The following is a 26879-nucleotide window of genomic DNA, read 5'->3' on the forward strand; positions in this document are numbered from 1 at the left end:
CCTTGAGAAACTCACTGTGCAAGATTCTCTGTATGTAACCTTCTTTTCCATCCTGAATCTCTGCGTGGTACCTACTCATCATTCAAGATTCAAGTTTACCTGCTTCTGGAACACTTTTCTGATCATTTCCTTTATGTGTAACCACCACTTCATCTCATACAGACATATTTTTATAGCATATACAAAATGACATTTTAATTTTCATTTTCAGACCTGTCTCCTCCACTCCGAACTCCAAGAGGGCATAAGACAATGTCTCCTTCCTTCCTTCCTTCCTTCCTTCCTTCCTTCCTTCCTTCCTTCCTTCCTTCCTTCCTTCCTTCCTTCCTTCTTCATCTATGAAAGAATATAGTTTACTTTTAAATATAATAAACTCTTAAATCATATTTTGCTTAATTTATCTGAATTACAGTATGTTTCCATCAGAACACATAGTTATGAATTGATTACATGTATGCATGTATTCCCTATAACAAATAAATCAGTATTACATATTCTAATAAAATAATTTGACCCATTTTCTTCTTTTTTTTTTCCAATTACAGTTTACACTCAATAGTATTTTTTATTAGTTTCAGGTGTATGGCATAGTGGTCCCAGTGCCTAGTCCAATGACTGTCTCAATAAGTGTTTGTTACAGGAATGGAATTTTAATTGGAGAGATAGGTCCGCATACAAAAGATAACACTAGAAAGGCATATACTGGTATAGTAAGGGCATGGTTAGTTGTACAGGCAGTAAATAACATTGGAGTTCAGTGGGACTGTTGTCAGGGGAAAGGTGCCTGAGGAAAATTTTCAGATAAAGGAAGAGAAAGGAGGAGTGTAATTTTGACAAGAAATAAATAGATGAGGGCATTTCAGACAGGAAAGAAAAAGTACAGAGGGATAATGAGCTTGTGATAGAGATAGGTTAGATGGCCAGTTATACATAATGAAAGATTTTTTGTGATGGTGTTAGAAAAATGAAGATAATATTGTTAAAAAAATATATATGCCCTGAATGGGAAATAATGTTGAAAAAAGCAAAAGATTAAAAAAAAAATACACAATTTAAATTGAAGATGCCAATGTTATTGTAGGCATAAATTTTGGAGTCATTTATGTATCTCTAACCGAAATCTTAAGATTGGATAAGTATTCAATGAAGAGAATATAAAAGATGTGTGAGTTATATAGGGTTCAAAATGCTTATTAATTTTTATAAACATAGTGTTGAAATTATGTTTATGAACATTTCCCTAATATGCAGGACCAATTACAGGCAAAAATAGGGTTTAGGATCCCATTCTGATGGCACGCATTTAATTGTGTTGTGCATAAGGACGAAATTAATGTGTTAAATCAATGGAATGGAGTGTACCCAGAGCCTCATCATCATTATAAATGAATTACATCCAGAGCCAAATCATTTTGATGATTTAGATGATGGAATTTGGGAAGTTGGAGCTAATGAGACTTAGATGAGGTTTTTGGATTTTGAGTTGATAATATAATGGAATGAAACCTTTGGAGACCTTGAAGGGAGTGAATGTATTTTTCATATGTGAAGGATGTGGATCAAGAGGGCTATAGGGTGCATGATGGTAAGTATTTTGACCCCCATGACTTTTGTCATTTGAGTTCTGCTTGTTGGTGGTTTTATTTTATTTGGCAAAAAGACTTTGTAGATGTTATGAAGGTTAATAATTAGCTGATCTTAAGATAGAAAGATAGTTCTGGATTATCTTAGAGGGACCAATGCAATAACATGAGCCTTTAAATGCAAAGGTGGAAGGTGGAACGGAAGTCAGAGTGATGTGGCAAAAGGAGAAGTCAGATAGATTCAAAGTGTGAGAGGGACTTGATGTGTCCTTGCTGGCTTTGACAATGCAGGGGTTATCACAAGCCAAGGAATGCAAGAGGCCTCTGGAAGTTGAGAATATACCCTAGCCAACAGCCAGTGAGGAAAAAGAATCTTATTACTGCAGCTGCAAGGAAATATATGTTGTCCATAACCTGAATGAGCTGGGAAGTGAATCCTTCCCAGAGCCGCTCAATAAGAGCTTTGTAGGCTGACACCTTGATTTTGGCCTGGTAAGAGCCTAAGTGGAGGACCCAGGAGAGAACCCAGAGAGTTATAAGAAAATCAATGAACATTTTAAGCTATCAAATGTGCAGAAAACCAATACAATTAATATTGGTATCCAATCAGATTGTAAATAGGTTAATGGCATAGAAATACACAGTGTGTTTGGATCTCCCTATCTCATACCCTCTTGTGGAAGAGGAGGATGAAATCTAAGAACTGCAGCCATAAACCATGGGTACTTCCACTATTGGGGTCTTCAGGTACTTTGAGGATCATTGCCTTTCTTGAGAGTGGCCTTTCATGGTTGACTTCATACCAATGAACAGACACAACTTCCTTAAGGAGCAAGAGCTCTTAAACTTTCTTGCTGGCTCTTTTCCAATTCTGTATGCCCCCTTTCCTTGATATAGTGGGGTCCACATTCCTTGGTCCTCCTCAAAGTCATATCAGTTCTTATACATACACAGAGACATATTCAGCCACTCCACCCCTTCCCTTTAATAGCCAGAATGGTGGAGTACTGTTGTTTGTAGACTCTTGTCTGGCCTGGCTTCTGTAGGGAGTGGCACAGCTCTTACACTCGCAAACATCTCCCTTAGCTGCAGCCAACCTTGCTTCTCAGTCTGATTTGTGCTTGGAATAGGGTAGATGTAAAAATGGGAAGAGAGTCCAGTTGCCAAGGCAGGCTCAATTTGGGAGTCAATATAATGTATGGGATGGAGCAGAGAGAATAGTAGAATATACCTCACACATTTCCTTCCCCCAAGGCCAACTCCCTTACCTCTTTATTTTATATCTTTGTTTTCTATTGAGGTAAACATTCACAGAACAAAATTCATCATGATAACCAATTTATAGTATATACTAGTAATTCAGGGTTTTTAGTATAATCACAATGTTGTGCAACCATCACTATTATATAATTCCAGAACATTTTCATCACCCCAAAAAGAAACCCTGTCCCCACTGAGCAGTACCTCTCCATTTCTCCCTTCCTCTACCTACTGGCAACCATTAATCTGCATTTTGTGGCTATAAATTTGCCTCTTCTGGACATTTCATATCAATGGAATCGTACTATATGTGTCCTTTTATGTATCTTTCTGACACCTCTCTAAATGCTAGTGTCTTGATAGGTCTCTAGTTTTAGAATTACTTATGTATATAATCAGCTTTTATCCAGTTAAATTAGATCTGAGGTGACTGTTTTAATCAACTGTGTGAGTAAAATCACCAAAAACTCTGTTTACTTCTTAATTCTAGTCTTTTTGCGTCTTATAGAACAGCGGTCACCAACTGGTGGTCCGTGGGCCACTGGTGGTCCATGAGGTCCGAAAGGTTGGCAATCGCTGTTATAGAACATTTTCAATCTCTTGAGAGAAAAAAACACACTTTTTTTTTAAAGGAAAAAAAGCGTTTTCAGTTCTTCAAGACTCATAGGAAAATCTCATGAAGATGTGGGTATTTTCCAAACCATACATTATTAAAAAAGTAAATGTTAATAGTTGGTATATAATTCATTTAGTAGCTTTGGACATTGGTGCCCTAAAAACTTCATTGCCAGGACTGTGGGTGTCATTTTCCATTTCTCATTATAACTTGCTCAATAGCTGGATCTGATTTTGTTTAAAATGAGGGCCTATGTACCTACAATAAATTGCATGGCAATGAAAATTCTCATTTTGCCTCTGAGTTAATGCAATTGAAAATGGTACTCAGCCAAATCTGGGTCAAGAAGGTTAAAAACAACATGCCATTCAGCAGCCAAATTTATCCTGAAGAAGGTCCAGACCATAGAAAGGGTCAACTCTGGGGCAAGCAATGGGGATTAAGGAGGTAGAGCACTTAGCATCATGTTTACCTTGTTTTGATTTACTATATCCTATAAGTTAACCTTTTACCTTTTGTATTATTTTGTTTCTAGGGTTATAGTACTTAATTTGGTAGAAGAGAGTGAATGATTAAGGAGAGGTTTAAAATACAGGAACTATAAATAGATGAATATAACTATCAAAAACCAATCTATAAAAATACCACATTTTTTGATGTTTGCAAACCTCAACCCAGTTTCTATGTCTTATGCTAATATTTGTCACAATCATGAAAATAATCTAATAATTAATTGTCCAGAATTATTTCCTGAGATTTTGTAGTTTTTATTCAACCTAGTCTTAGTGAGTGAACTCTGCTCCTTTTCTGCATCTAGACAACTTTTGGGATTTGCCATTCAAAAATAGGGTTAGGACTTGGAGTTTCAGCTAGTCAGCCAGTCTAATGAGAAATGACTTGGAGGAGACCTAACTCTGAGAAGGTGTTAATGAGCATGCTGAATAAAATAGCAGACGGCAAAAGATTGGCAGTGAAGAATGTGAGAAAATAATATTCCATTTAGATATTTTATAAATTCCTTGAATTCATATGAAAATTCTCTGACACAGGTTCTTGTTTAATCTTTTTGCTCCCCTCAACATAGATAACATATAGCAGCAAACTCAAAATTAACCTTTTGCACTCTGATGTCAAGTGTGACTCGACACGGTTAGCATCGGTAGCAGGAATCGAGAAAAAAGCAAGCGAGTGCAAAGGGTTAAACCAGTTTTCAGCCAGATCCTCTTCTGTCATATGGCCTGTGTCCATTCAGCCAGTGATCTGTATATATATATACTGAGTGGCCAGATTATTATGATCTCTGAACGCATAATAATCTGGCCACTCAGTGTGTGTGTGTGTGTGTGTGTGTGTGTGTGTGTGTGTGTGTGTGTATGAGGCCCGGTGCATGAATTCGTGCATGGGTGGGATCCAGCCAGTCTGGCCAGGGGGATGGGACATGGGCAGTTGGCCGGCCTGCCTGCTGTTCGAACTCCTGGTTGAGGGGACAATTTGCATATTAGCCTTTTATTATATAGGATATACACTGAGTGGCCAGATTATTATGCGTTCAGAGATCATAATAATCTGGCCACTCAGTGTATATATGCACTAAATCAAGTTATTTTTCAAGGCCTGTCACAAATAAGAGTGCAGATAGTAGTTAGGAGTTTTTGCAAAATCTGAAAGCAAATTACCCATTAATTTTTATCTGAATTCCCCATATTTAATTACATTTGGAAGTGGAATACATAGTTTATGGAAGCCATGACCTATGGAGGTCAAAGCAAATAATCCCCCCTCCCTCTCCTCCTCTCTCCCCCTAACACCGCAGCCCTGTATCCCTGCCAACGCTCTATTCTGAATAGAGCCCAGAGTGTTTCAGCCTTGACTGTGCATGGGAATCACCTGGAGAACTTGCTAAACCAGAGTCCTAAACCGCACACCCCAGACATTCTAATTCCGCAGATATGGGGTAGCTCCTAATAATTTGCGTTTTTAACAGTCTCCGGGTTGATGCTGATGCTGCCAAATTGTGGCTACATTTTGTAGCACTGGACAATGATGACCTCTGTCTGTCACTAAGGGGAAGATGATAATGAAGCTGGTGGGTCTGTTGGATCTGTGAGGGGAGGAAGTGGGGATGCTAGTCTAAGACACTACATTCAGTAAGGTCTCCAGAACAAAACTACCCCTTTCCTTTCACAGAAGCAAATCCAGAGAAATTCAACAGTCGTTTTCGAAATAAAATGTTCTATGCAGGGGTAAGTATATATTTTATTTTATAAATTATTACATATTATTTAATGCTAATTCACTGTTGGTCATCTAGATGCTAACTGTACTAAAAATAATGGCATATACATTTCAGATGTTTACATGTAGGTCTATGTATGGTTCATGTTTAATATGTTGGTTTAAGAAGAAAAGTAAGGATGTCTGTCTTAAGTTAGTTGGCAAAAAGAGAGCTGGTGCCCATCATCTTTGACCTGAAAAGCTCTGAGACTCCATGTTGTTCTGAGGGGATGATATCCAATGAGTAATGTGAAAAACAAACATCAGAGCCAACCTAGAGAATGGGAAATGAGGTAGACTGAAAAGTGTACGGGAAGTCTTGGGTAAGAATGCAGTTTTCACAGGGGTCCGTATGCATCAGTGTCTGGATGAGAAATTGGCAGAGCACGGAAGTATTTTCTGGAAGCATATATGAGAATAAAGGATCAGCATCTTTTTCTTTCTCCTCCTGCTGAAGGACATACCTGGGGGTGAATGGCTGGAAAGAAAAAAAATACCTCCAAAATATTGATATTAAAAATAAGTGTGGTTTAAATTTATACCACTGGGTAGAGGGAATGGAAATATCAGAGTGAGGAAGCAAGACATTTTCAGGGATGTCGATGGAGAAGTCAAAGTCGGGGGTCAAAATAAGTTTTTAAACTGACTTGGAATTGTCTAATTTTTTACTCTCTTACTGTGATCTTACATTTTCTTATAGGTTAAAGTTTGAAAACAAAAAGATTTCAACTTGACAACCACTGCACTGCTTTATTTTGGATTCAGCAAATTATATTTTTGCTTATTTAGCATCATTAGAAACTATATAATACAGAAGCAGGGATTTGGCATAACCGTGTAATTAAGCTTTTTTTTTTTGCTTTATTTCCTTGTGGTATAGGCAGCGTTTTCTGATTTCCTACAGAGAAGCTCTAGAGATCTATCCAAACACGTTAAAGTTGTTGTAAGTACTGAATGTGTTGACTCGTCTCATTTGAATATGAATATGTATGCCACAAAAAAAATGAACCCCAAATACCAGCTTATACTTAGCTTAATCAATGCTCTGCACAGAACCACAGAGATCATTTAGTGTCATTCATTCAGCCAATGTTTATGAGCATTTAACTATGTGCCAGGCACTGTCTTTATTGCTGGGATGAAAATAAATAAGATGACTGGTTTCACTCCTGAATAAACACACAGTTCAGTCATGGAGAACAATATAATAAATGTTGGCATTCAACTGTGTATGTGATAGGATGGTGGCCCAAAGGGAGACATGAAGGCTAACCATGGTGGGGTAAAGAGAAATCTTCAATAAAGAAAGGATGCTGAGCTGGGTCTCGAAGTAGTAAGGGATGCTCAACAAACAAATGTCTTTATTCCAGGATTGTCCGAGAAGTTTGCATTTTAGAAAAGTGCTTTGCTCACTCTCTAACCTGGCCATAGTTCTCTCTTTTTTTTAATCCTCACATGGTTTTATTGTTTTTGAGAGAGAGAGAGAAGAGAGAGAGGGAGAGAGAGAGAGAGAGAGAAAGAGAGAGAGAGAGATTGATTGATTCATTGCCTCCCATATATGTCCCAACCCCAGGGATCAAACTTGCAACCTAGGTATGTGCCCTGACCTTCAATCTTTTTGGTGTGTGGGGTAACATTCCAACCCACTGAGTCATCCAGTCAGGACCCTGGTCATAGTTTTTCATCTCTGAATGGATTTTTTTCTTGGTGCTTTTTCTTCCTGAGTCACTATCCCAGGTTTTGACACACACTGCTTGGAGGCGAGGGTAAGTTCTCTTTTCTCTAGGAGATATATTTTAAAACAGCATATACTTAGTTATTAAGAAATACAGAAAATGTTTTCTCATGGTAATCATGTTAAAAGAAGGAATGAACATGCTGCACATAATTGTATAAGTGAAGGCAAAAAGAAAGAGAAACATATATAAATGGGAAAGAAGGAATGGGAATGTAACAAATGCTTGAATATATCCTGGTAAGATTAAGATAGAGTATGTGACAAGAAGGGGGAGAATGAAAGATATCCATGAAAGTAGATAAAGATATATATGCTTAAGCTAATGGGTATATAGAGGAACACACAGGAGCATAAGAAGATGCAAATTTGTAAATTTTGTAATTCCCAATAAAACATATGAGACATGAATCCCTGAAATCAGTTGAGACCAGAGACAGAGGCCTTTACCACTAGTGCTAGAACCTTTGCATTGCGTCTCAGTTCTCATTCAGTAAAAATTAAAAGCAGGTATGTTTTGGTAGGAGCAACTCTTGAAAACGCAAACATTGCCTTCTTAAAGGTAGACACAAGAAAGACACATGGTCCGTCGAATTCTAAGGATCTTTATTTTGATCCTTACTTCAAGCTTCCCCTATTTCTTCAGCTGCCTACAAGCCAGCCCCAAATGAACTTTTCTGTTCTTTCCATTATTTCTCACATTTAGAAGAACAACAACAGCACCTCCCTAGAGAGCCAATGAGCGGTGGGCAGTGGCCATCTTGAATGACATCCACTGTTCATGTGAGCTGCATTGAAATTAAACTCGGTATACTTCCTAACCACTAGAGAGTTTTGCTCCCATGCCTGCCAGTCCTCTTGATGGTAAATGTCTGATACATGAATGGCTATCTAGCAGGGATTAAAAGAAGCTTGCAAGAAGTCAAGGTGGCAGCCAAATAAGAAAGACTTAATATCAGTTTGTACATGTAATATTTCAGGTGAATTGGTTTATGTGATCGTATCTTTTTGTTTTTTGTTTTTAATCCTCACTTGAGGATATTTTTTCTATTGTTTTACAGCAAGCATGTCAAACTCGCAGCCCACGGGCTGCATGCCATGTTTATTTGGCCTGTGTTAGCCTTTGAGTTTGACATGCTTGTTTTACAGGGAGTGTGGAAGGCAGGGAGGGAGAGAGACAGAGAGAGGGGGAAACCTGAGAGAGACAAATTGATTGGTTGCCTCCTGCATGTTCCCCGGCCCAGGGAGAGGAGTGAACCCGCAACCCAGGTACATGCCCTTTATGGGGAATCAAACTTGCAACCCTTTGGTGCATGGGCCAATGCTCTAACCCCTTGCACACTGGCCAGGGTGATCATATCCTTTTTTATGAGGAGAAAATACAGAAACTAAGTCTGGACATTTGGGATTCAGTCCAAGGTCTCTTTGTATGAAGTATATGACTGTGGGGGAATCATCGAACCTTCCAGAAAAGTTTACTTTCTTCATTTAAAACAGGCATAGCAACACCTGTCTTTAAAGTGACAATTATTGATCATTGTGCTGTGACGCAGAGGATATTTCTCCAATGAGGTCACTGTATGCTCTCTTGAGTGTGAGATAGGAAGGATGGAAAGTTAGCTAGCACAATTAGATGTACATATCACAACAGAACATCTTGTCTTTGCCAAGGGTAAAGTCAGTGTTTCTGAGGCAGTAGATAATGATCTCTTACATAAATGTAAAATGTGTGTATAAATACTATACCAGAAAAACAGAGGACAGTAACACAAACCGGCATAAGGCTTCATTTGCCCTACTTCTGTTTTCTTCTTATTGTGTTGACATCAATATGTAAGCTTGTCCACAAGGACTTATTTTACAGGTAGGTATTTTCCTTTGTATGTGAAGTAAGGAAAAAGTTGAAAACTGCTATTTTAAGGAGTTGTAAATTTAAATGCAATAAAATGTAAGGAAGCTGTATAAAGCATGATACATCATAAGGTGCCCAATCGTCATATAATTTGATGACTGCCCAGAATCACTGACATGCTTCCCAGTAGAAAAAAGTTGAAAATGAAAAAGTGATTTGTCTTAAATACAATAACAGTAAGTATGGGTATTTTTTCTGAATGCAACAATACTACTTTGCATGCTATTAATGTATCACATTCTATTTATTTTAATTTTAGCTGGCTGCTTACAACACTCAATGTTGATATTTAAGATGCCTACATTTTTTTTTCCCATTGGTGTAGTCATCTATCAATTCATTTCAAGTCCTGAAATAAATTGGGAGACTTCATGTTTGCTTAGTATCTGAGAATATTGTAAAAACACCTTCAATCAATGTCTAGAATATGATTCATATCTAAATAGCATTTTAAATACTTTATTTAGGACTGTGAGATTTCCTGGAAACAACTTTTGTGAATGCTCAGGAAAATTAAGCTGTATTAAGATCAGCTGGGAAAAGAGAGAAACACCCTTGACCACTAGCAACTCCTCCTAAAGAAATCTTTAAAAGTTTGCCCACAGCTTGTCATGTTTTACTGCTCTCCTCACTGGAGAAGATGTTGGGGAAATTTTGTGATGAGGGTGTAAAGAGAGCAAATATAAAAGCAGGCTTTATACCTTTGACATTGGGAAGTCTATAGCCGTGACTAGTTTTCCTCTTTTGACTTTTGTCACCGGGGTAAATGAGAAAGGGGAATAAAGCTTTTTCTTTGAAAGTCAGAGGATACTCTTGAGAAAAGCCCTAAAGGTGAGGGAAGCCACACCAAAAGGTTTGAGGCCATGCCGGCCTGAGGCCCTTGAGACCCAGGGTCAAGTCCAAACTCCAGTAAAGCAGGTGATCTCAGAAGACCAAAGCTATAAGAGATTAATTTTACAAGAGCTAATCATGAATGGAGATAATGCTAATTTATAATAGATACATTGTGAAAAGCTTGTCTTCCAAACAGTTTTTAAAGTATTGTGTTTAACATTTTCAAAATAAAATTTAATCACAAAAACCAAACCAAAGAAATCACATTCATGACTATTGTTTGAGTCGGAAGACTGTGGGGAAGGTCCCTACTGCCTCAACTTGAGCATTATTTTCTTTAGTTTTTTAAGCATTTCTAGGTCTTTTAATGCTAATACTACAAGACTGAATATCTAATAATAATCTAAGGTTAAGAATGATGGTAGTTCCTGTGTCTGGTAAAGCTATGAGCAGAATACATTTTCAGTCATGGTAATGGGCAATGACTTAAGCAGAGATTGGGCAATGGGAAGATCATGATATGTACTGTTGTCAACCTAGTATTTCTGGTCATTGTTTTAGACTTCTGACTATTTCAAAACCCTTGCTTTTTCTGCTTTGATTGTTTCAGTGTGATGGAACAGATCTCACCCCAAAGATTCAGGAACTGAAGTTCCAGTGTATAGTATTTTTAAATATACCCAGGTAAGCTCTGCTCATATGTTTCCTTGGTTTGATGTGAGCTCTATTTGACTTGAGGTTATCTGTTTTCATTATAGAAAATTTCCAGGTACAAACAATGAAAATTGGTTTTCTCAGTGGCTTACTAAAATTTTCTAAGTCTGATCATTCTGTTCTCCTACTTTGTTTGTTTAGTATTCTCTGTGGTAAGTGCTTTTTGTTTCTTTGGAGGAAAAATTTTTTTGCATGATATGGCATTCGTGGTCTATACTTATCCATTCTTGAGAACCCCAGGCATCCCTCTGGATTGGAACATTTAATTTAATTTAATTGTCAATTTACTGATCCCTCACCCCCCAAGAATGATAGACTTGAATACATTCCTGTCCTCAGTTTCCTGAAAGCTGTTAGGAAACCATCCAGCCTGATTTCAGGATGGAATTCATTCAAAATCATTGCCAGATGATTGCTTTGAAAAAATAGGATCAATTGGAATAGGATTTTCTAGCCAGGATGTCAACTCACTTTGGTGTTATTATATACCTCAGGAGAAAGGGGTGTTTGAGATTAACTACTCTCAAAATAAGCACATAGCTCAGTGGCATAACATTAGATTCTAGGCTCCCAAGCCAAGATGTTGGAAGGGATGGATCTGTGACCCTTTGTTATTTGCATCCAGACAGCTCAGACACAAACTCTGCAAATAAATGCTATTTAGACTGAATTTAATTAAACCAAGAATTGTATATAAATCTGTGGTTGGAAAACGATATTATAGTCCCTTGATTTTTTGGCAGTGCTTGGTAGAGTTACTTACAATTCTATTCCAGAAGTATTTTCATCTTAGTTGTTTAAACAGAAGACCTAGAATCTCAGGAAACATTAGCTTTCTTTCTTTTTCTTCCTGTTTTCTGTACATTCTCTCTTTCATTTTGCTTCTTTCCCTTCTCCCTTCTGGATTCCTAGTCCTCTCCTTTTCCATTTTTCTTTATTTCCCTTTCCCTTTCTAATATATTTTTCATCCCTTCTTCACCCTTTCTTTCTTCTTCAGATAACCTTTCCCTTGTGTTGTGAGTGCTTATTCTTTTCATTATGTATACAATATTGTTCTGTAGGCACTTATTCTCTTAGTTATGTATATAATATTGATTGCTTACTCACTTCAGTTCCCTTCCCTTTTTCTACTGGCTGGCATGCATCTGTCTTCCTCCAAGACCAAATTCTGAAACCAACCATTGATAATTCACAGCATATCATAGAATGCAGACATATATGGACCATAGAGTGATAGTATTGAAAAATAATGAATTAGGAGAACGTTGGGCATCGTGAAATGCTTTTGTCATAAGATCATGCTCATTTTCAGATTGATATTTTGAAGATAATGGTGAGTCCATTTCGTTTTCCTTTGGAAGGTGTGCACCAAGAACAGAAAACTGTTCTTCCATGAAATAAACATTGGATCTAACTATAAGTTCATCCCTAATGATGGTCATGAGAGGAATAGAATAAATTTAATTCTGCTCTTAATCTTACCTTTTCAGATATTGTGCTGGCACAATGCCCTGGGGGAACCCAGGGGATCACCATGATTTTGAACCTCAGCGTCATGATGATGGCTATATTGAAGTTATTGGATTCACCATGGCCTCTTTGGTGAGCAATACAACCATTAGAGAAAGATAAATACCATATGATCTCACTTATATGTGGAATCTAATGAACAAAATAAACTGATAAACAAAATAGAAACAGAGGCATGGATACATAGAACAGACTGACAGCGGTTGGTGGAGAGGACTGGATGAAAGAGGTTGAAGGGATTAGCCAAATAACATATAGGCATAACCCATAGACAGACAACAGTGTGGTGATGGCCAGAGGGAAGGGGGGCCGGGCTGGGTAGAGGTGGGCAAAGGCGGGGAAATAAAGTAAAAAAAATTAAATAAGTACACTGTATTTTAGCCACAGTTAGAGTTTTTCCATTTCATGGGACTTTGGTATAATTTTTTCTTTATCAATTTATAAACTTTATGCAACATCAAGTTGCTTGCAGAAAACCAGAACAAAAATTAATTCTTTATGTCACTAAGAAAATTGATGCACATTTGTTTGAGCTTCAAAAATAAATATTATTTGTTAATTTTCCTAATTAACTTTCTACCAGAAAAGAATGCAAAGTGTTCATGTTAATTAAAAAACATTTTGTCACAGACATATCCCAGCACGATGCAGAAACAGTGCCATTTGATATTTTTAGATGTAAAGGAAAGTGATCATTTGCATATATTTTCAACTTTTCTTTTTAAGTATAAGATGGGTATCTCCTTTATCACAAAATTCTTGAATATAGAATGGCATCACTTTTGTAACATTAATATTCAATTTCCACAGTATTGAGATCACCTTGTATTTTCATTTTGTTTGCTTGAGTAAAAAATACGTTTATATCAAGTAAGTGTAATTTCAAGCAGGTTTTAGCATGTATTCAACTTACTTAATGATGAGGAAACCAATTAAAATTATGCTTATCATTATATCTGGTGTAAATCAGACCACACTATTAGTTTATAAAACAAATTAAAATAAAGCTTCTACTTGCAACCCTTGGTTAGTACTTGGTTTGTGCTATACCTTATGCTTGAAAGCAAGCAGCTTGTATTTCCTGTCCTAAACAAACTAGAATAGCCCTCTTTTTTACTCATCTCATGGATTTCAATCACTTCAAAATACTGAGACTTAACAGAATAACTTATTGTGACTCTGGCAACAATACCCATTACCTGAGATAGTGATGTTGCTGGTTAAATCTGCCATATTTAGAATGAAATGTTGTTAAGTGTAAAAGGTTGGTCTGGGATTGATCTAATTTTCAGGACTGTAGCTCATGCACAGCTCTTTCTCTCAAATGATCTTTATGTTAATTATAGAAGACTCAGTCAGCCAGGAGCAAATAGGAATAAAGTTCAAGATGGACGTGTGCACGGACAAATTCTTGGAGTTGACCAAAAATGCCCCAAACCTGGCCATGTGTGTTTTACTCATTCATTTATTCACTGGTTTAGTGAACATTTATTGAATGTGTACCACGTGCCCGAGCTTTCTAGTTCCAACTGTGTGGTAGAAAGCTGTCAGGGAATAATTATCTAAGAGAAGGTGATTGCTTACGTAGGCTTGGGAGGGCAGGGAGCATATTAGACACTTCACCATTGCTCTCAGGATCAAAATCTAAATCTTTACTTGGCCCTGCAAGATTGTGTTTCTCTTTGATTCTCCTGCCTTTCCCACTGCCCTCTTTGTTTTCTTCCTAAGTAGCCTCTAGCTTTGGACATTCCTTGCTGCTTTTGCACCACAAGGCCATTGTACATGCTATCACTCTCTGAAACATTCTTTACTCGTCATCTTCTATAACTTTTCAGTCCATATCTATGTCTGTTTTTTAACTAGTCTTTTGGGGTTTGGGTTGTTTTTGCTTTTAGTTGTTTAATTAGCATCTGATGAGGGAAGAAAAGTCAGACTAAAATTGGGTAATTAGAGGAGAGTTTAATGGAGGGACTCTACAAATTGTGCACTAGGTTTATGAGAAGCAACAATGGATGGCGCTGTATTCCTGAGCTGAAGGTGCAAAAGCAAGTAAGCAGTCACCTGTACCAGAAAGAGAGCTGTTTGGCAAGGATCACCTCAGAGTCATATTTGCTAAGTGAAAGCAACCAGCCTGTGCCAACGTGGCAGGGAGGGAGCTGGGACAGAAAATACAGTGATCTCACTCTTCTTATCCTCCAGGCCTCCTGCTGGTGCTTCCCCATGGGGAAGTTTAATCAGAAGCTAGAGGACAGAGGAACCACTGATACAATGTAAATGGGTTAGTCTCACAGGGCCAAAAAGAGGGCCAAGAAGGGTAGAGTGCCAGCTGGGAGTGGCAAATGCTAGATATCCATCACTCCAGTGTATCTTTCCCTGACACACAGCAGAGAGCCTGCTACCCGTAGTTGACAATGAGTAAATGTGACAGAATGAATGAATTTTGCCAGGAGAAGCAGCATGGAACTTGACATTCTGGAAGAAAGGGAAATTTATATACACTTGGAAGTATGAGAGATCATGGTCCTCTGTGGGAATGATAATTAGCTTCATATAGTGTAAATGTAGGTGAAAAGTGAGAGTGATAGATGATGCTGAAGAGGCAGGCTGGGCCAGATCATGGAGTACATTATAGAGTTTATGTAGGAGTTTTGACTTTATTTCAAGGTGCCTGGGGGAATTATTAAGTGTGCTTTTAAAATATTTTTTTTAATATATTTTATTGATTTTTCACAGAGAGGAAGGGAGAGGGATAGAGAGCTAGAAACATTGATGAGAGAGAGACATCGACCAGCTGCCTCCTGCACACCCCCCACCGGGGGATGTGCCCACAACCAATGACATTGACCAGCTGCCTCCTGCACACTCCCCACTGGGGGATGTGCCCGCAACCAATGTACATGCCCTTGACCGGAATCAAACCTGGGACCTTCCAGTCTGCAGACCGATGCTCTATCCACTAAGCCAAACCGGTTTCGGCGCTTTTAAAATATTTGTTGTGGGGAAAATTCAAAATAAACAAAGATGAAATAATATGGTGAACCCTCAGGTACCATCACTTAGCTTCTATAATTATCAATTCATGTACAATCTTATTCCTGTCCCCACCTATGACCTCTTTCCTTATATTGTTTTAAAGAAAATCTCAGGAATTATATCATTTTATCTGTAAATATTTTTAAATGTGTTTTAAAAAAGTAAGACTTTCCTTTATGAACATAATCACATAATCTTCTCTAAAAAACATTAAAATAGTAGCATCTGACTATCACTAAATATCTACTCACTGCTCAAATTTCCATTTGTCTGACATATTCTTTTTGTTTTCTTATACTCTATTTGTTTGAATCAGAATCCAAATAAAATTCATTCATTGTGATTGGTTGATATGACTCTTAAGTCTCTGTAAGTCCCCACCCATCTCTTTTCCCCCCATTGACTTATTGAAGAAACCAGACTATCCTGTAAAGTTTCCTGGAGTCAGAATTGTGCTGATAACCATGAGGTATCAATTAACATGTTCTCTCATCCTTGTTTCCTCTAAATTGATAGTTGGATCTAGATGAATCAGACATCCTCCCCAGCCCCCTGCAAATCTATTTTGTAGATAGTATTTTCTTTTTCCAAAATAGCATAGGTAATGTCTGGTTATCTCTCTCTTTTTTAAATAGTCTTTGATAATCAATGTCTGGATCCACAATTCACTGGGAGTTAAAAAGTTGATATTCTAATTTTATTCTTCCTCATTTATCGATTGGAATCTACATATATAAAAGCCTAAGCGACCGTTACCACTGATCAACTGAACAACTGGTTGACTGGTCGCTATGATGTGCACTGACCAGCAGGGGGCAGACGCTTAATGCAGGAGCTGCCCCCCGGTAGTCAGTGCACTCCCACAGCCAACTTCCTGTGGCCAGCCAACCTCCTGCAGTCCCTCCCCCTGACTGGCCCCAATGGGCCCCAATCAGCCCCTATCGCCGGCTGGGCTGAGGGACCCTACCCGTGCACGAATTCATGCATCGGGCCTCTAGTATATTTATAAAGGGAAATTTCTATTCACCTATTATTTTGTTACTTCTTTATATAGTTTGTGTCAGAAAAGCAGACTAAGTGATCTTTTTCTTTATTTGTGCATTTTAAAATAATAAGTTAGATCACTAGCATTTTCTGATGGTTACTGTGGTTATAGAATGACCTCAGATTTTGGGCACTTCTATCAAGAGTCTGGGTCTGTGTACCCTCCGCTTGAATCTGGGTGGACTTGTGAATACTTTGGAAATTGAATACAGTGGAAGTGCTTCTCTACAACTTTTGAGGCTGGATCATTAAAAATTAATTGAGTGTATGTGAAATATGGGCAATATTAATGGTCTCTAATTAATAGGAACTTTAGAAATTCAGGGTAATTGTTACTTAAAATGTCTCACTGCTTCATTCATTTAATATCAGTCATGAATGTTTATTGAAAATTTGTTGAACCCACAAATACTTTATTGAATCCATAAATGACACTCCTCCAGGTAAAACCATTTTGAAATGAACCAAAACAAAATGCCCATAGTACTCAGGGTGCCCACAGTTCTGTGTTGTGGGGGTAGGTGAAGGAGTAAACAAGCAACCACAGTCTGATGTGATAAATTCTAGGAGAAAGGCATGAGTGAGGATGGAAAGGAGGACTGAGAGCAGAATAGTGTTTATAAAATGGGACGTCAGCAAAGATTTCCCAGAGGCGGCAGGAGTCTCTGAGTAAGAGTCCAATGGCCATTTCATGGAGGGACTAGCCTGGGAGATAGGTGTGCTAGAACTGCTAATGGTGTTCAGGGTGACAATACACATGGTGAATTAAGATATAGATTTGGAGACAGGGTGGAAATAGTAGTTTTTAATTAAATTTATTGGGGTGACAGTGGTTAATAAAATTATATATCATACATCATCCGTACATTGCATTGTGTGCTCACCACCCAAAGTCAAGCCTCCTTCAATCATTATACACTTGACACCCTCTACCCTTCAGTACACCTGCCCCCTTTGTGTCTGGTGATCACCGTACTGTTGTCTGTGTCTATGAGTTTTTGTTGGTTTGTCCATTTGTTGCTTTCAGTTTTATATCCCACAAGTGAGTGAAATCATATGGTTCTTGACTTTTTCAATCTTAGCATGATATTATCAAGATCCATCATGTTGTCGCAAATGACAGTATATCATCTTTTCTGATGGCTGAGTAGTATTCCATTGTGTATATGTACCACGCCTTCTTTATCCTGTTATCTATTGAAGGACACTTTGGTTGTTTCCATGTCTTGGCCACCTTGAATAATGCTGCAATGAACATAGAGGTGCATATGTCTTTGTCAATAAATGTTTTCAATTGCGGGGGGGGGGGGGGGGGTAGATACCCAGAAGAGGGGTTGCTGTGTCATATGTAAACTATTCTTAATTTTTTTAGGAACCTCCAAACTGTTTCCCATAGTGGCTGTACCAATTTACATTCCAACCAGCAGTGAATGAATGTTCCTTTTTCTCCACAACCTCTCCAACACTTACTACTTGTCTTGATTATAGCCATTCTGACAGGTGTGAGGTGGCATCTCATTGTAGTTTTGATTTGCATTTCTCTACTAGAGAAGTTGAGCATCTTTCCATATATTTGTTGTCATTTGTATGTCTTCTTGAGAGGGGTGTCTGTTCAGGTTCTCTGCCCATTTTATTTGTTTGTTTTTTTTTAACTGTTAATGGGTAGGCTGAGGGAGATGGTGTAAGACAGGATCAGATTTGTGGCCTAGAAGGGTTACCTGCACGTCAGTGTGAAGTGTGACCAGAATTTCTACAGCAGGGGATAAGTAGACAAATCAGAACATTGGCACCAAAGTCCAGGTAAAGAAACAAGGAGAGGGAAAAGCCTGAACTAAAAAAGTGGTCATGCAGATGGAAGGTATTGATATATTCAAGAGTTATTTATAGTGACTTATTGTGAAGCATGAAAAGGGGATATAAATAAATCTAGATGCCTAGCATAAGCCATTAGGTAAAGGGTGAATATATTACATAAGGTAGAAAATATGAAAGATATTATTGTCAAAAGATGAACTCTGTTCTACATAAGTTTAATTTAAAGCCCTGTGAGACATCTAAGAAGATAGAGAAAGGGACAATTTGAAATATATGTGTAGAGCTCAGGAGATCCTTCCAGTGTTTTGGGGGGATTTATCAAATTCCCCTCTTTCTCATCCTATTATTAGTAAGCAAGGGAGAAAAATAATAGTAGATGGGAGTTGGTGAAGAGAAAACAGAATCCTTAAATTATGTCAGTGATTTTTTTCTTTATGATATGACTAATGTATGTATATGATATGTGTACTAGCTAGTATGTGGGATTGAATCTTAGATTCTAGTGACTATAGGTTGCTTCCAAGTTAAAAATTTTTTTTCCTAGAAAAAACTGAGTTAAACGTAGTTTATATGGTTCAGTTTGAAGATCCTATGCTCTTTAAATAATATTGGCATATATTTCCATGTTTTTATAGAAGTGTTACCTTATGACTCCTATGGTAGTACACTATACTTGTTTTATTCAAGATAAAATAATTTTGTTTTTAGTCTTTCAATTTCAGGAAACTATTATATTGATTATGTTTCTGAGAAAGTAAATTATTTGAAAACTCATACATCTGTGTAAGATGATTATATAAACAGAAGAATGTACTTATTTGGGCATATGTGTGTATTCAAAATATTCAGAGTGGTACTTTAAGAAAGACTTGAAATAGAATTACTGGAATGGCAAAAAAATGTTTCTTTTAGACTCTTTATCTTGTAATTGCAAAATTCAAAGCAGAAGTCTTCAATTCATTTTACTGGTTGATATGCATTCTTACTAATTAAGATGACTCTTCATTGGGTGCTTGGTAATGTGATTACCTTTTAAGATTCGACACAGACCACAATCAGACATTGTAATTTATATTTTTTTCTGCCACAATTTTCTGCCATTATAGTTATGTAGGTCCTTTCATGTTGAGTCTGTTTCAAAATAATTTAAAACTTTGCAAGACAGTTCAAAGCCTTATTCAGATTGGGAAATTGGGAGAGTCTAATTTACTATGTGGTTGAAATCCAAAGATTTCAGTCTTCTAAACTTTGAAGAAAGCATAGCCAGCTTTCTTTTTGTTAATTGAAATTAAAATATGTAGGCTCTTTTATATTTATGAATTAGAAAAGCAAAAGGCTATTCAGGAAGAAAAATTGCATGGAGAAGTTCCAGGGTTGAAGTTGTACACATGCCAGATAATATAATCTTTTGGTGTGTTTTTTTAAGAAAAAAAAAGTTAAATGTTTGCTTAGTTTGATAATATAAACAGATGTGGAAGAACTAAATGTAAAAATATAGTCATAATCACATGATTCATAACTATTAACCTTTTTATGTGTTTCCTTCTAATTGATTTATTTCTATGTTTTCAAACATACAGGAAACCACATTATTATAAGTAAAACTCATACTACAATTATATTTCCTTGACTTCTTATGTTGTTCAAGACCTCTAATATTATATTGAAAACTTTTGTTACTAGTGAATAACATTGTCCCTTGAAAGGAATGCTTTTAAATTTTCTTTACTCTAAGTAATATTTTTTCTGTGTGTTTGTACCAAGATTGTGTTTGTCATTTAAAAAAGTCATGTTGTATTTCTAGTTTTTTTAAACAACTTTCTATGCTGAAAGGCACTAAATTATTATTCGTCCTGCATCTTTTGAGATAGTAATATAGTTTTTCTCATTTAAGCCACAATGTGGTGAAATCACAATGATTTATTTTCAGTCCTGTTAAACTTTATTATATCTTTAGCTATCCTCTTTTTAAATTTATCTTTAAATAAAAAAATAGTTTTATTTTCTATTTTTTGTTGCTTAGTTTTATAAGACTACCATGTTAGTCATAAAGAACAAAACCAACCAAGATTTTAGTATTGTTGACTATCTCCGTTGCTTATTCCCAGGGTCACTGATTTTTGTCTTGGGCATTTTGTTACAGGAATGAGGCTGGGAGGCAGGGCTGGCAGCAGTGGTAAAGAAAGGAAGGAGAGGACTTGGCCTTGCTTCTTGTCTTCCACAAACCAGGACTGTCCATCCTTTTTCTCTGACAGCAAGTAGAATGAGCACTTAAGTAGGAAGGAGGATACAGCTTGAAGGGAGATGGAGAAAGGCATGCCAGGGGGAAGTATATATAGTGCGGAAAGATAGGAAATCTCAAGCCGTTCTTGGTCTGACACCAATAAATGGCAAAGGATGCAGTGAGCTCAGGGGCTGTCTTTGTTTTCCTCTGTAGTCATGTGCTACCAGAAAGGCAGTATTGGAAGTTTTCACCAGAGGAACACCTGCAGTTGAACAGATAATCGAGTGTCCGTCATTAATAAACCAATGTACTATTATCAGTAAATGATTCATTTAGCAAATCATGGGAATGTTTCTGGCTGTTAGGGCCTGTGCCTTAAAAAGATGTTAAGCCTAGACAAATCTGAGTGATAAAAAATAACTATTTCTTATAAGTATATAAAAAATTACCTTTAACTTGTTCCAGAAGTAATTTAATGTGGCTGTACTCTGAATGGTTTGCCTCAAAACAAGAAAAGTTCTATTGGGATGGTATTCACAAATTACCTGAAAGATGGGGGAAATGTGTAGCTAGTGATGGACAGTACTTTGAATAAAGCACTTTTGATGTTTCTCTTGAAATGATCATGTTTACTTTGATTACAAAATCTGAATTATTAACCGGTACACCTGGTAATAGAATTGTCTATGCTGAAAAGCTAATTCTGGTCATTCCTTTTGCTCCTGTACAGTGATCTGGGATTGATTCTGAAATACCAATGTGACTGCCTTTGACAGCTATTTACTTCTTTTGTTTGTGGTGTTTGCTGTTGTTCTATTGTGAGGCTGAGAATATGGCTTCAACATGCTCTGCAGTACTGTGTATACCTTTCGATACCAAGAGATTGGAAATTAGTTAAGCAATTTTCAGCCCTGTTAAACTCAGAGGAGTAAGTTCTTACCTAGTAGGCTCTGCCTTTTTGTCATCAGGCCTAGTCAAGATTGGGGGTTGGGAGGGGGGAGGAAGTAAATGGGATTTTCTTTAGTGGATAAAAACATACAGTTTTGTCAGATAAATATTGGACTGAAAAATAGAAGGCAAAGGAAATATATTGGAAAAGTTCTGGAGATGAGATAGTGGCTCAAATTCACAGATTAACTTTAATGGCTCGTTTAAGTACAGCCAGAAAGAACTTTCAGCTGAATAACAGAGGGTCAGGAAATAGGCCAAAAGGAATTTTAGTACCTAAATTCTCACTGCATTCTCCTCTGCTTTCTCATTCTCTCACTAATTGAATAAAATTGTATGTAAAGGACAAAATTGAGTGCTTTAACATCGAAGATGTTCAGTAAGTTCTTTACTTTTCCATTATTATTATATTTTTCCCCCCATTTGTTCCCTTGTGTTCCATTTCTCTTTGTATTTATAGACAAGCAGGTTTCTACTGTTAAAATTAATGCAAGTGCAAAAATAATTCAAAATATCAGATAAATACAAATATCTGGCAAGCAAGTGGAAGTTGACTTCACAAATAAATTAACAAGGTTTCTTCCCCATTCATAGCGATGAGACATATGGAAACAAGCGGACAGTGTGTATGTTTTTATTTTTTGTTTTTAAGTAAATCTTTTAGATTTAGGGTTAGAGTTAGTATCTGATTCCTTTTAAAAGTTTTCTTAATTGTAAATTGATACTCGAAATGCATTGTAATATAACCTTATTGGAAAACTATTTAGCAGTATCTACTAAAGTCAAGTGTATATCTAAACTCACAGCATAGCAGGTGTACTCATTGTATGTACTCAAGAGAATATGTGTCCACCAAGAGATACATACCAGAAAATTTAAATCAATAAACAAATGTTTACCAGCAGATCAGATAAATTCATATATTATTCAAAATATTATTCAAAAATAATGATGAGCAAATGATGTAATAAGAATATATATTGTATGATTTATTTTATATGAAGTTCAAATTCAAGTAAATTGATTTTATGGTGATAGAAGGCAGAATAGTGGTTACTGACTGATTGGTGGGAGGAGTGTAAGTAGATTGGAAGGGGCACATGAAAACCTCTTGGTTGCTGTGAATTGTCCACAGCTTGATCTGGATGGAGATCCCCATATGTATAAAAACATATTCATCAAGCTGTATAATATTATTTGGGTACTTGATATCAGTTATAACCAAATGTACATTGTATGAGTTTCATTTACCTGTAAAAGGTAAATGATACTCTCTCTCTCTATATATATATATAGGGTGCCCCCCCCCCAAAATGTATACCCACTAAACAGCCGATAGCTCAATTGATGTTTCTCTTTTTTTCACATTTAACCCATTGGAATTAATAATTATTCAAAGTGTGTTTACATTTTGGGAGGGCACCTGTATATATATCCTACCTAATAAACGAGTAATATGCAAATTAACCATCACTCTGCTACACCCACCAGCCATGCCCACCAGCCAATCAGAGTGAGTATGCAAATAAACCCAACCAAGATGACTACAGCCACAGAGAGCAGGAGGGAGGCTTGGGTTTCCCAGGCAATGAAGGAAGCCAAGCTTTCCGCCTGCCCTTGCCGGCCTAAGCCTCCACTCAAAGCTACAAAGTTTCAATTATAGAAGGTAAACAAATCCAAACAGAAATGGTGGCAGCCACAGAGCTGGAAAGAGTGGGAGGCTAGGGTTGCCCCAGGCAATGGAGGAAGCAAAGCTTTACGCACACCCTGGCCGGCCCAAGCCTCCACTCCAGGCTACAAAGTTTCAATTGTAGAAGGTAAATAAATTCCAGATACCAGGGCCTCCACTTGGGTCGCCAGGGGGCGTGGCTGGCCTGCAAACCACCACAGGCCCCTCACTCAGGCTGCCCCATGCCCCAAGGGAACCCCCACCCTGATCCGGGACACCCTTCAGGGCAAACCAGCTGGCCCCCACCCGTGCACCAGGCCTCTATCCTATCTAATAAAAGAGTAATATACATATTGACCATCACTCCAACACACAAGATTGCTGCCCCATGTGGTCAAAGATCCTGCCCCCATGTGGACACAAGATGGCCACCACAAGATGGCCAGCAGGGGAGGGCAGTTGGGAGGGACCAGGCCTGTAAGGGAGGGCAGTTGTGGGTGATCAGGCAAGCAGGGGAGCCAGTTGGGAGGCACCAGGCCTGCAAGGGAGGGCATTTGGAGGCGATCAACCCTGCAGGGGAGGGCAGTTAGGGGTGACCAGGCCTGCAGAGGAGGGAAGTTGGGGGCAAACAGACTGTCAGGGGAGCAGTTAGACATCAATCAGGCTGGTATGGGAGTGGTTAGGGGGTGATCAGGCTGGCAGGCAGAAGCGGTTAGGGGCAATCAGGAAGGCAGGCAAGCAAGCAGTTGGGAGCCAGCAGTCCTGCGGACTGAAGTGTCCCGGGTTTGATTCCGGTCAAGGGCACATGCCTGGGTTGCAGGCTCGATCCCCAGTAAGGGGCATGCAGGAGGCAGCTGATCAATGATTCTCTCTCATCAGTGATGTTTCTATATATTTCTTCCTCTCCGAAATAAATAAAAATATATTTTTTAAAAAAAGAAGAAAATTAACCAAGAATGGTCTATTTAAATATGAGTATATTTAATCTGTAATATATATTTAGTATAATATATATTTACATTTAAATATATATTTGGACTTTTAAGAACACAAGAGTTAAGGGTGCCAATCCCCACATAGTCAAATATCCATGTATAGCTTTTGGCTCCCCCAAAACTTAATTATTAATTGCCTACTGTTGACTGGAAGCCTTACTGATAACATTAACAGTCAATTAACACATGTATTTTGTATTTTATATGTATTATATAATGTATTCTTAAAGTAAGCTCTAGAAAAGAAAATGTTATTAAAATCATAAGGAAGAGAAAATACATTTACAGTACTGTATTATTTATCAATACTCTAAGTGTACATCTTCTGTTTACAAGATGAATCACTGTCATTACCTACATCAATATTTTCTTATATGATACAAAACACTGTAGATGTTATATGTATTACTAACACTAGGCATCAGAAATGGAAAGATAATTGAAAAAATAAATTCACATAATGATTCATGCATTGATAACAAAGAAAAGCAGCAATTTCATTTTTTTATGGTAGCCTGGCATAACTGATACATTTTCTTCACAGTAGTAAGAAAATCTTTCAAAAAATGTTTCAATAATTTATTTAAAAATGTGCATGTAAGTGGACTCACAGTTCAAATCCATTCTGCTCAAGGGTCAACTGTAGGTTAGAAGCTCTCTTAAACTATGTGCTTTATCTCTTTCATGTTCTTTTTGTTCTACTTACATTGCTTATTTAATATGCATAGATAATGAAAAGGCCAACTTTTGTATTAAACTATCATGATTGCATTAAGGCTGAAAAATACATAAAAGTGAAAAGTGGCTATTAATGAGAATTTATGGTGAAGCTCATTAAAAGTTTATAAATTTTAGTTTACTTGTATTGATGATTTATCCGGGGCTTCCTGTTTTACTGCGGGCTAAAACTTTCCATATGCTCATCAAAGGTCTTTTGCTTCTATTCAGTGGACTTGGGGTTTCTAGCTTTGCTGAGTAACTTTACGAACAAACTATAGCTTCCTTTTGACTCTTGTTTTTACAGGCTGCCCTGCAAGTCGGGGGCCACGGGGAAAGGCTGCACCAGTGCCGGGAGGTCATGCTGCTGACTTACAAATCCATCCCCATGCAAGTGGATGGGGAGCCCTGCAGGCTGGCCCCCGCTATGATTCGGATCTCCTTGAGGAATCAGGCCAACATGGTGCAGAAGAGCAAGAGGAGAACCTCCATGCCTTTACTCAATGAGTGAGTCCGCCCCTTGCCTACCTTCCTGAACACGAAGAGTGTGGAGAGGAGGACGCAGAGCATGTGCATGGTTGGGGCCTCACTGTGTTGAGAAAGGAGCAAAAGTCCAGGAAACTCAGCAGTTCCTTAGTCTCTCTCACGTTTTTTCTTCATGTTTTTTACACTGTGACCACTTTCTTCTTTTGGAATTCATTACAGTATTACATGCTAGATTGACGATGCTTCTTCACTGACCACCTGAGTATACATTTCCTGGGACCATCAGAAACTCATTAAGAATCAGGGGCCATAAAATGCATCCAAATAAATGCGTTCTTTTGTATTTCGTTTTAGGAAGTCAGACTGTCTGCCTCCTCTTTACCCAGGTCACTTGGAAAGTGTTGGTTTTGCCAACAACAGGAGGTTGGCAGAGCTGGATTTTTGGCTCACCTGTCTCCTGCCTTTTTGGGGGCCTATGTACTCTGTTGCTTCAGCTCAGTTTGCCATTCTGGGTGGCATCCTATTGTTTAGATTTAACCTGACCCAGGATGCATTGCTTAAACAAAAGTGTATCCTGTCCTTGATCCTTTCCTTGGTGTTTGGATAAACTGATTTCAGATAAGGTGATAATGACTAGATATTCATTTTTTTTAGCATCCCTTAATCTAATTTTATTGAAATGTGTATCTGGGATTGGTGAAGGAGAGAAAAAGATGGGGATTTGGAACATTTTTTGAGTATCTTCTATATATCATGCCCATATGACCAATCTGACTCAAGGTTAGGCCTCAGGGCTCACCTTTGGGTCATTCTTCTGTCACAGTGAGGGACTCTCCAAGGTGCTCTTCCTGTTTGTGGCCTGTGATGCATGGTTAACTATTTGTACTGAATGGCTGGCTTTCTCTAGTGCCTGTGAAGCAAGGACATGCTTTGCCATGTATTTATTGAGTCAATATGACAATCTACAGAAGTGCATAGACTAAGCCAATGACATGGGTGCCATAGATCACTGCTGAAGCTTGACCACCTTTCTGAGACAGTATACATTGAGGAACAGCATTAGACAGGGCTCTTCAGGTATTTTCGTTTTGGGTATTTGCTTCGAAGTCTGAACTTGGGGTGAGATATCCTCTCTGCTCTGCTTCCTCCTTCCCCAAATCACTCTGGACTTCCCCAGAACTTTTCTTAGGTCATTATCTAGGGGGCTCATTTAGCTATATATCTTGTTTCATTTACATTTTGTAGCTAGTGAAGCTCCTAGCTTATTACTGATATCTTTACCTTCTATTAGGTTGGCTATACAATTGCTGAGTTTATATGTTAAAAAGTAAGATGTCAGCAACAATATATGGTTGGCCACATTCTCTCTAGAAACCTTAGAGTTAAGCCATGAACGACTGGTTTGGTCGAATTCTCTGAACTGGTAGTGAAAAGCCATCTCTGTGAGTAGCTCAGGCTATTTGGGGTCACTTGTGAATAGCTTGTTAAGA

General features: G+C 37.8%; 1 protein-coding gene across 3 annotated transcripts in view; it reads left to right on the forward strand.

Moving 5' to 3' along the window:
• Positions 1 to 26879, forward strand: part of DGKI (diacylglycerol kinase iota) — a 397015-nt gene that overhangs the window by 236641 nt on the left and 133495 nt on the right. For all 3 annotated transcript variants that reach the window (XM_054726100.1, XM_054726102.1, XM_054726101.1), the window contains exons 16-20: positions 5647 to 5702; positions 6614 to 6676; positions 10825 to 10898; positions 12419 to 12530; positions 25211 to 25410. In XM_054726100.1, the coding sequence (XP_054582075.1) occupies positions 5647 to 5702; positions 6614 to 6676; positions 10825 to 10898; positions 12419 to 12530; positions 25211 to 25410 (505 nt within the window). The remainder of the gene's footprint in view (positions 1 to 5646; positions 5703 to 6613; positions 6677 to 10824; positions 10899 to 12418; positions 12531 to 25210; positions 25411 to 26879) is intronic.

The sequence above is a fragment of the Eptesicus fuscus genome, chromosome 14 (genome assembly GCF_027574615.1).
Source record: "Eptesicus fuscus isolate TK198812 chromosome 14, DD_ASM_mEF_20220401, whole genome shotgun sequence".
Taxonomy (NCBI): Eukaryota; Metazoa; Chordata; class Mammalia; order Chiroptera; family Vespertilionidae; genus Eptesicus; species Eptesicus fuscus.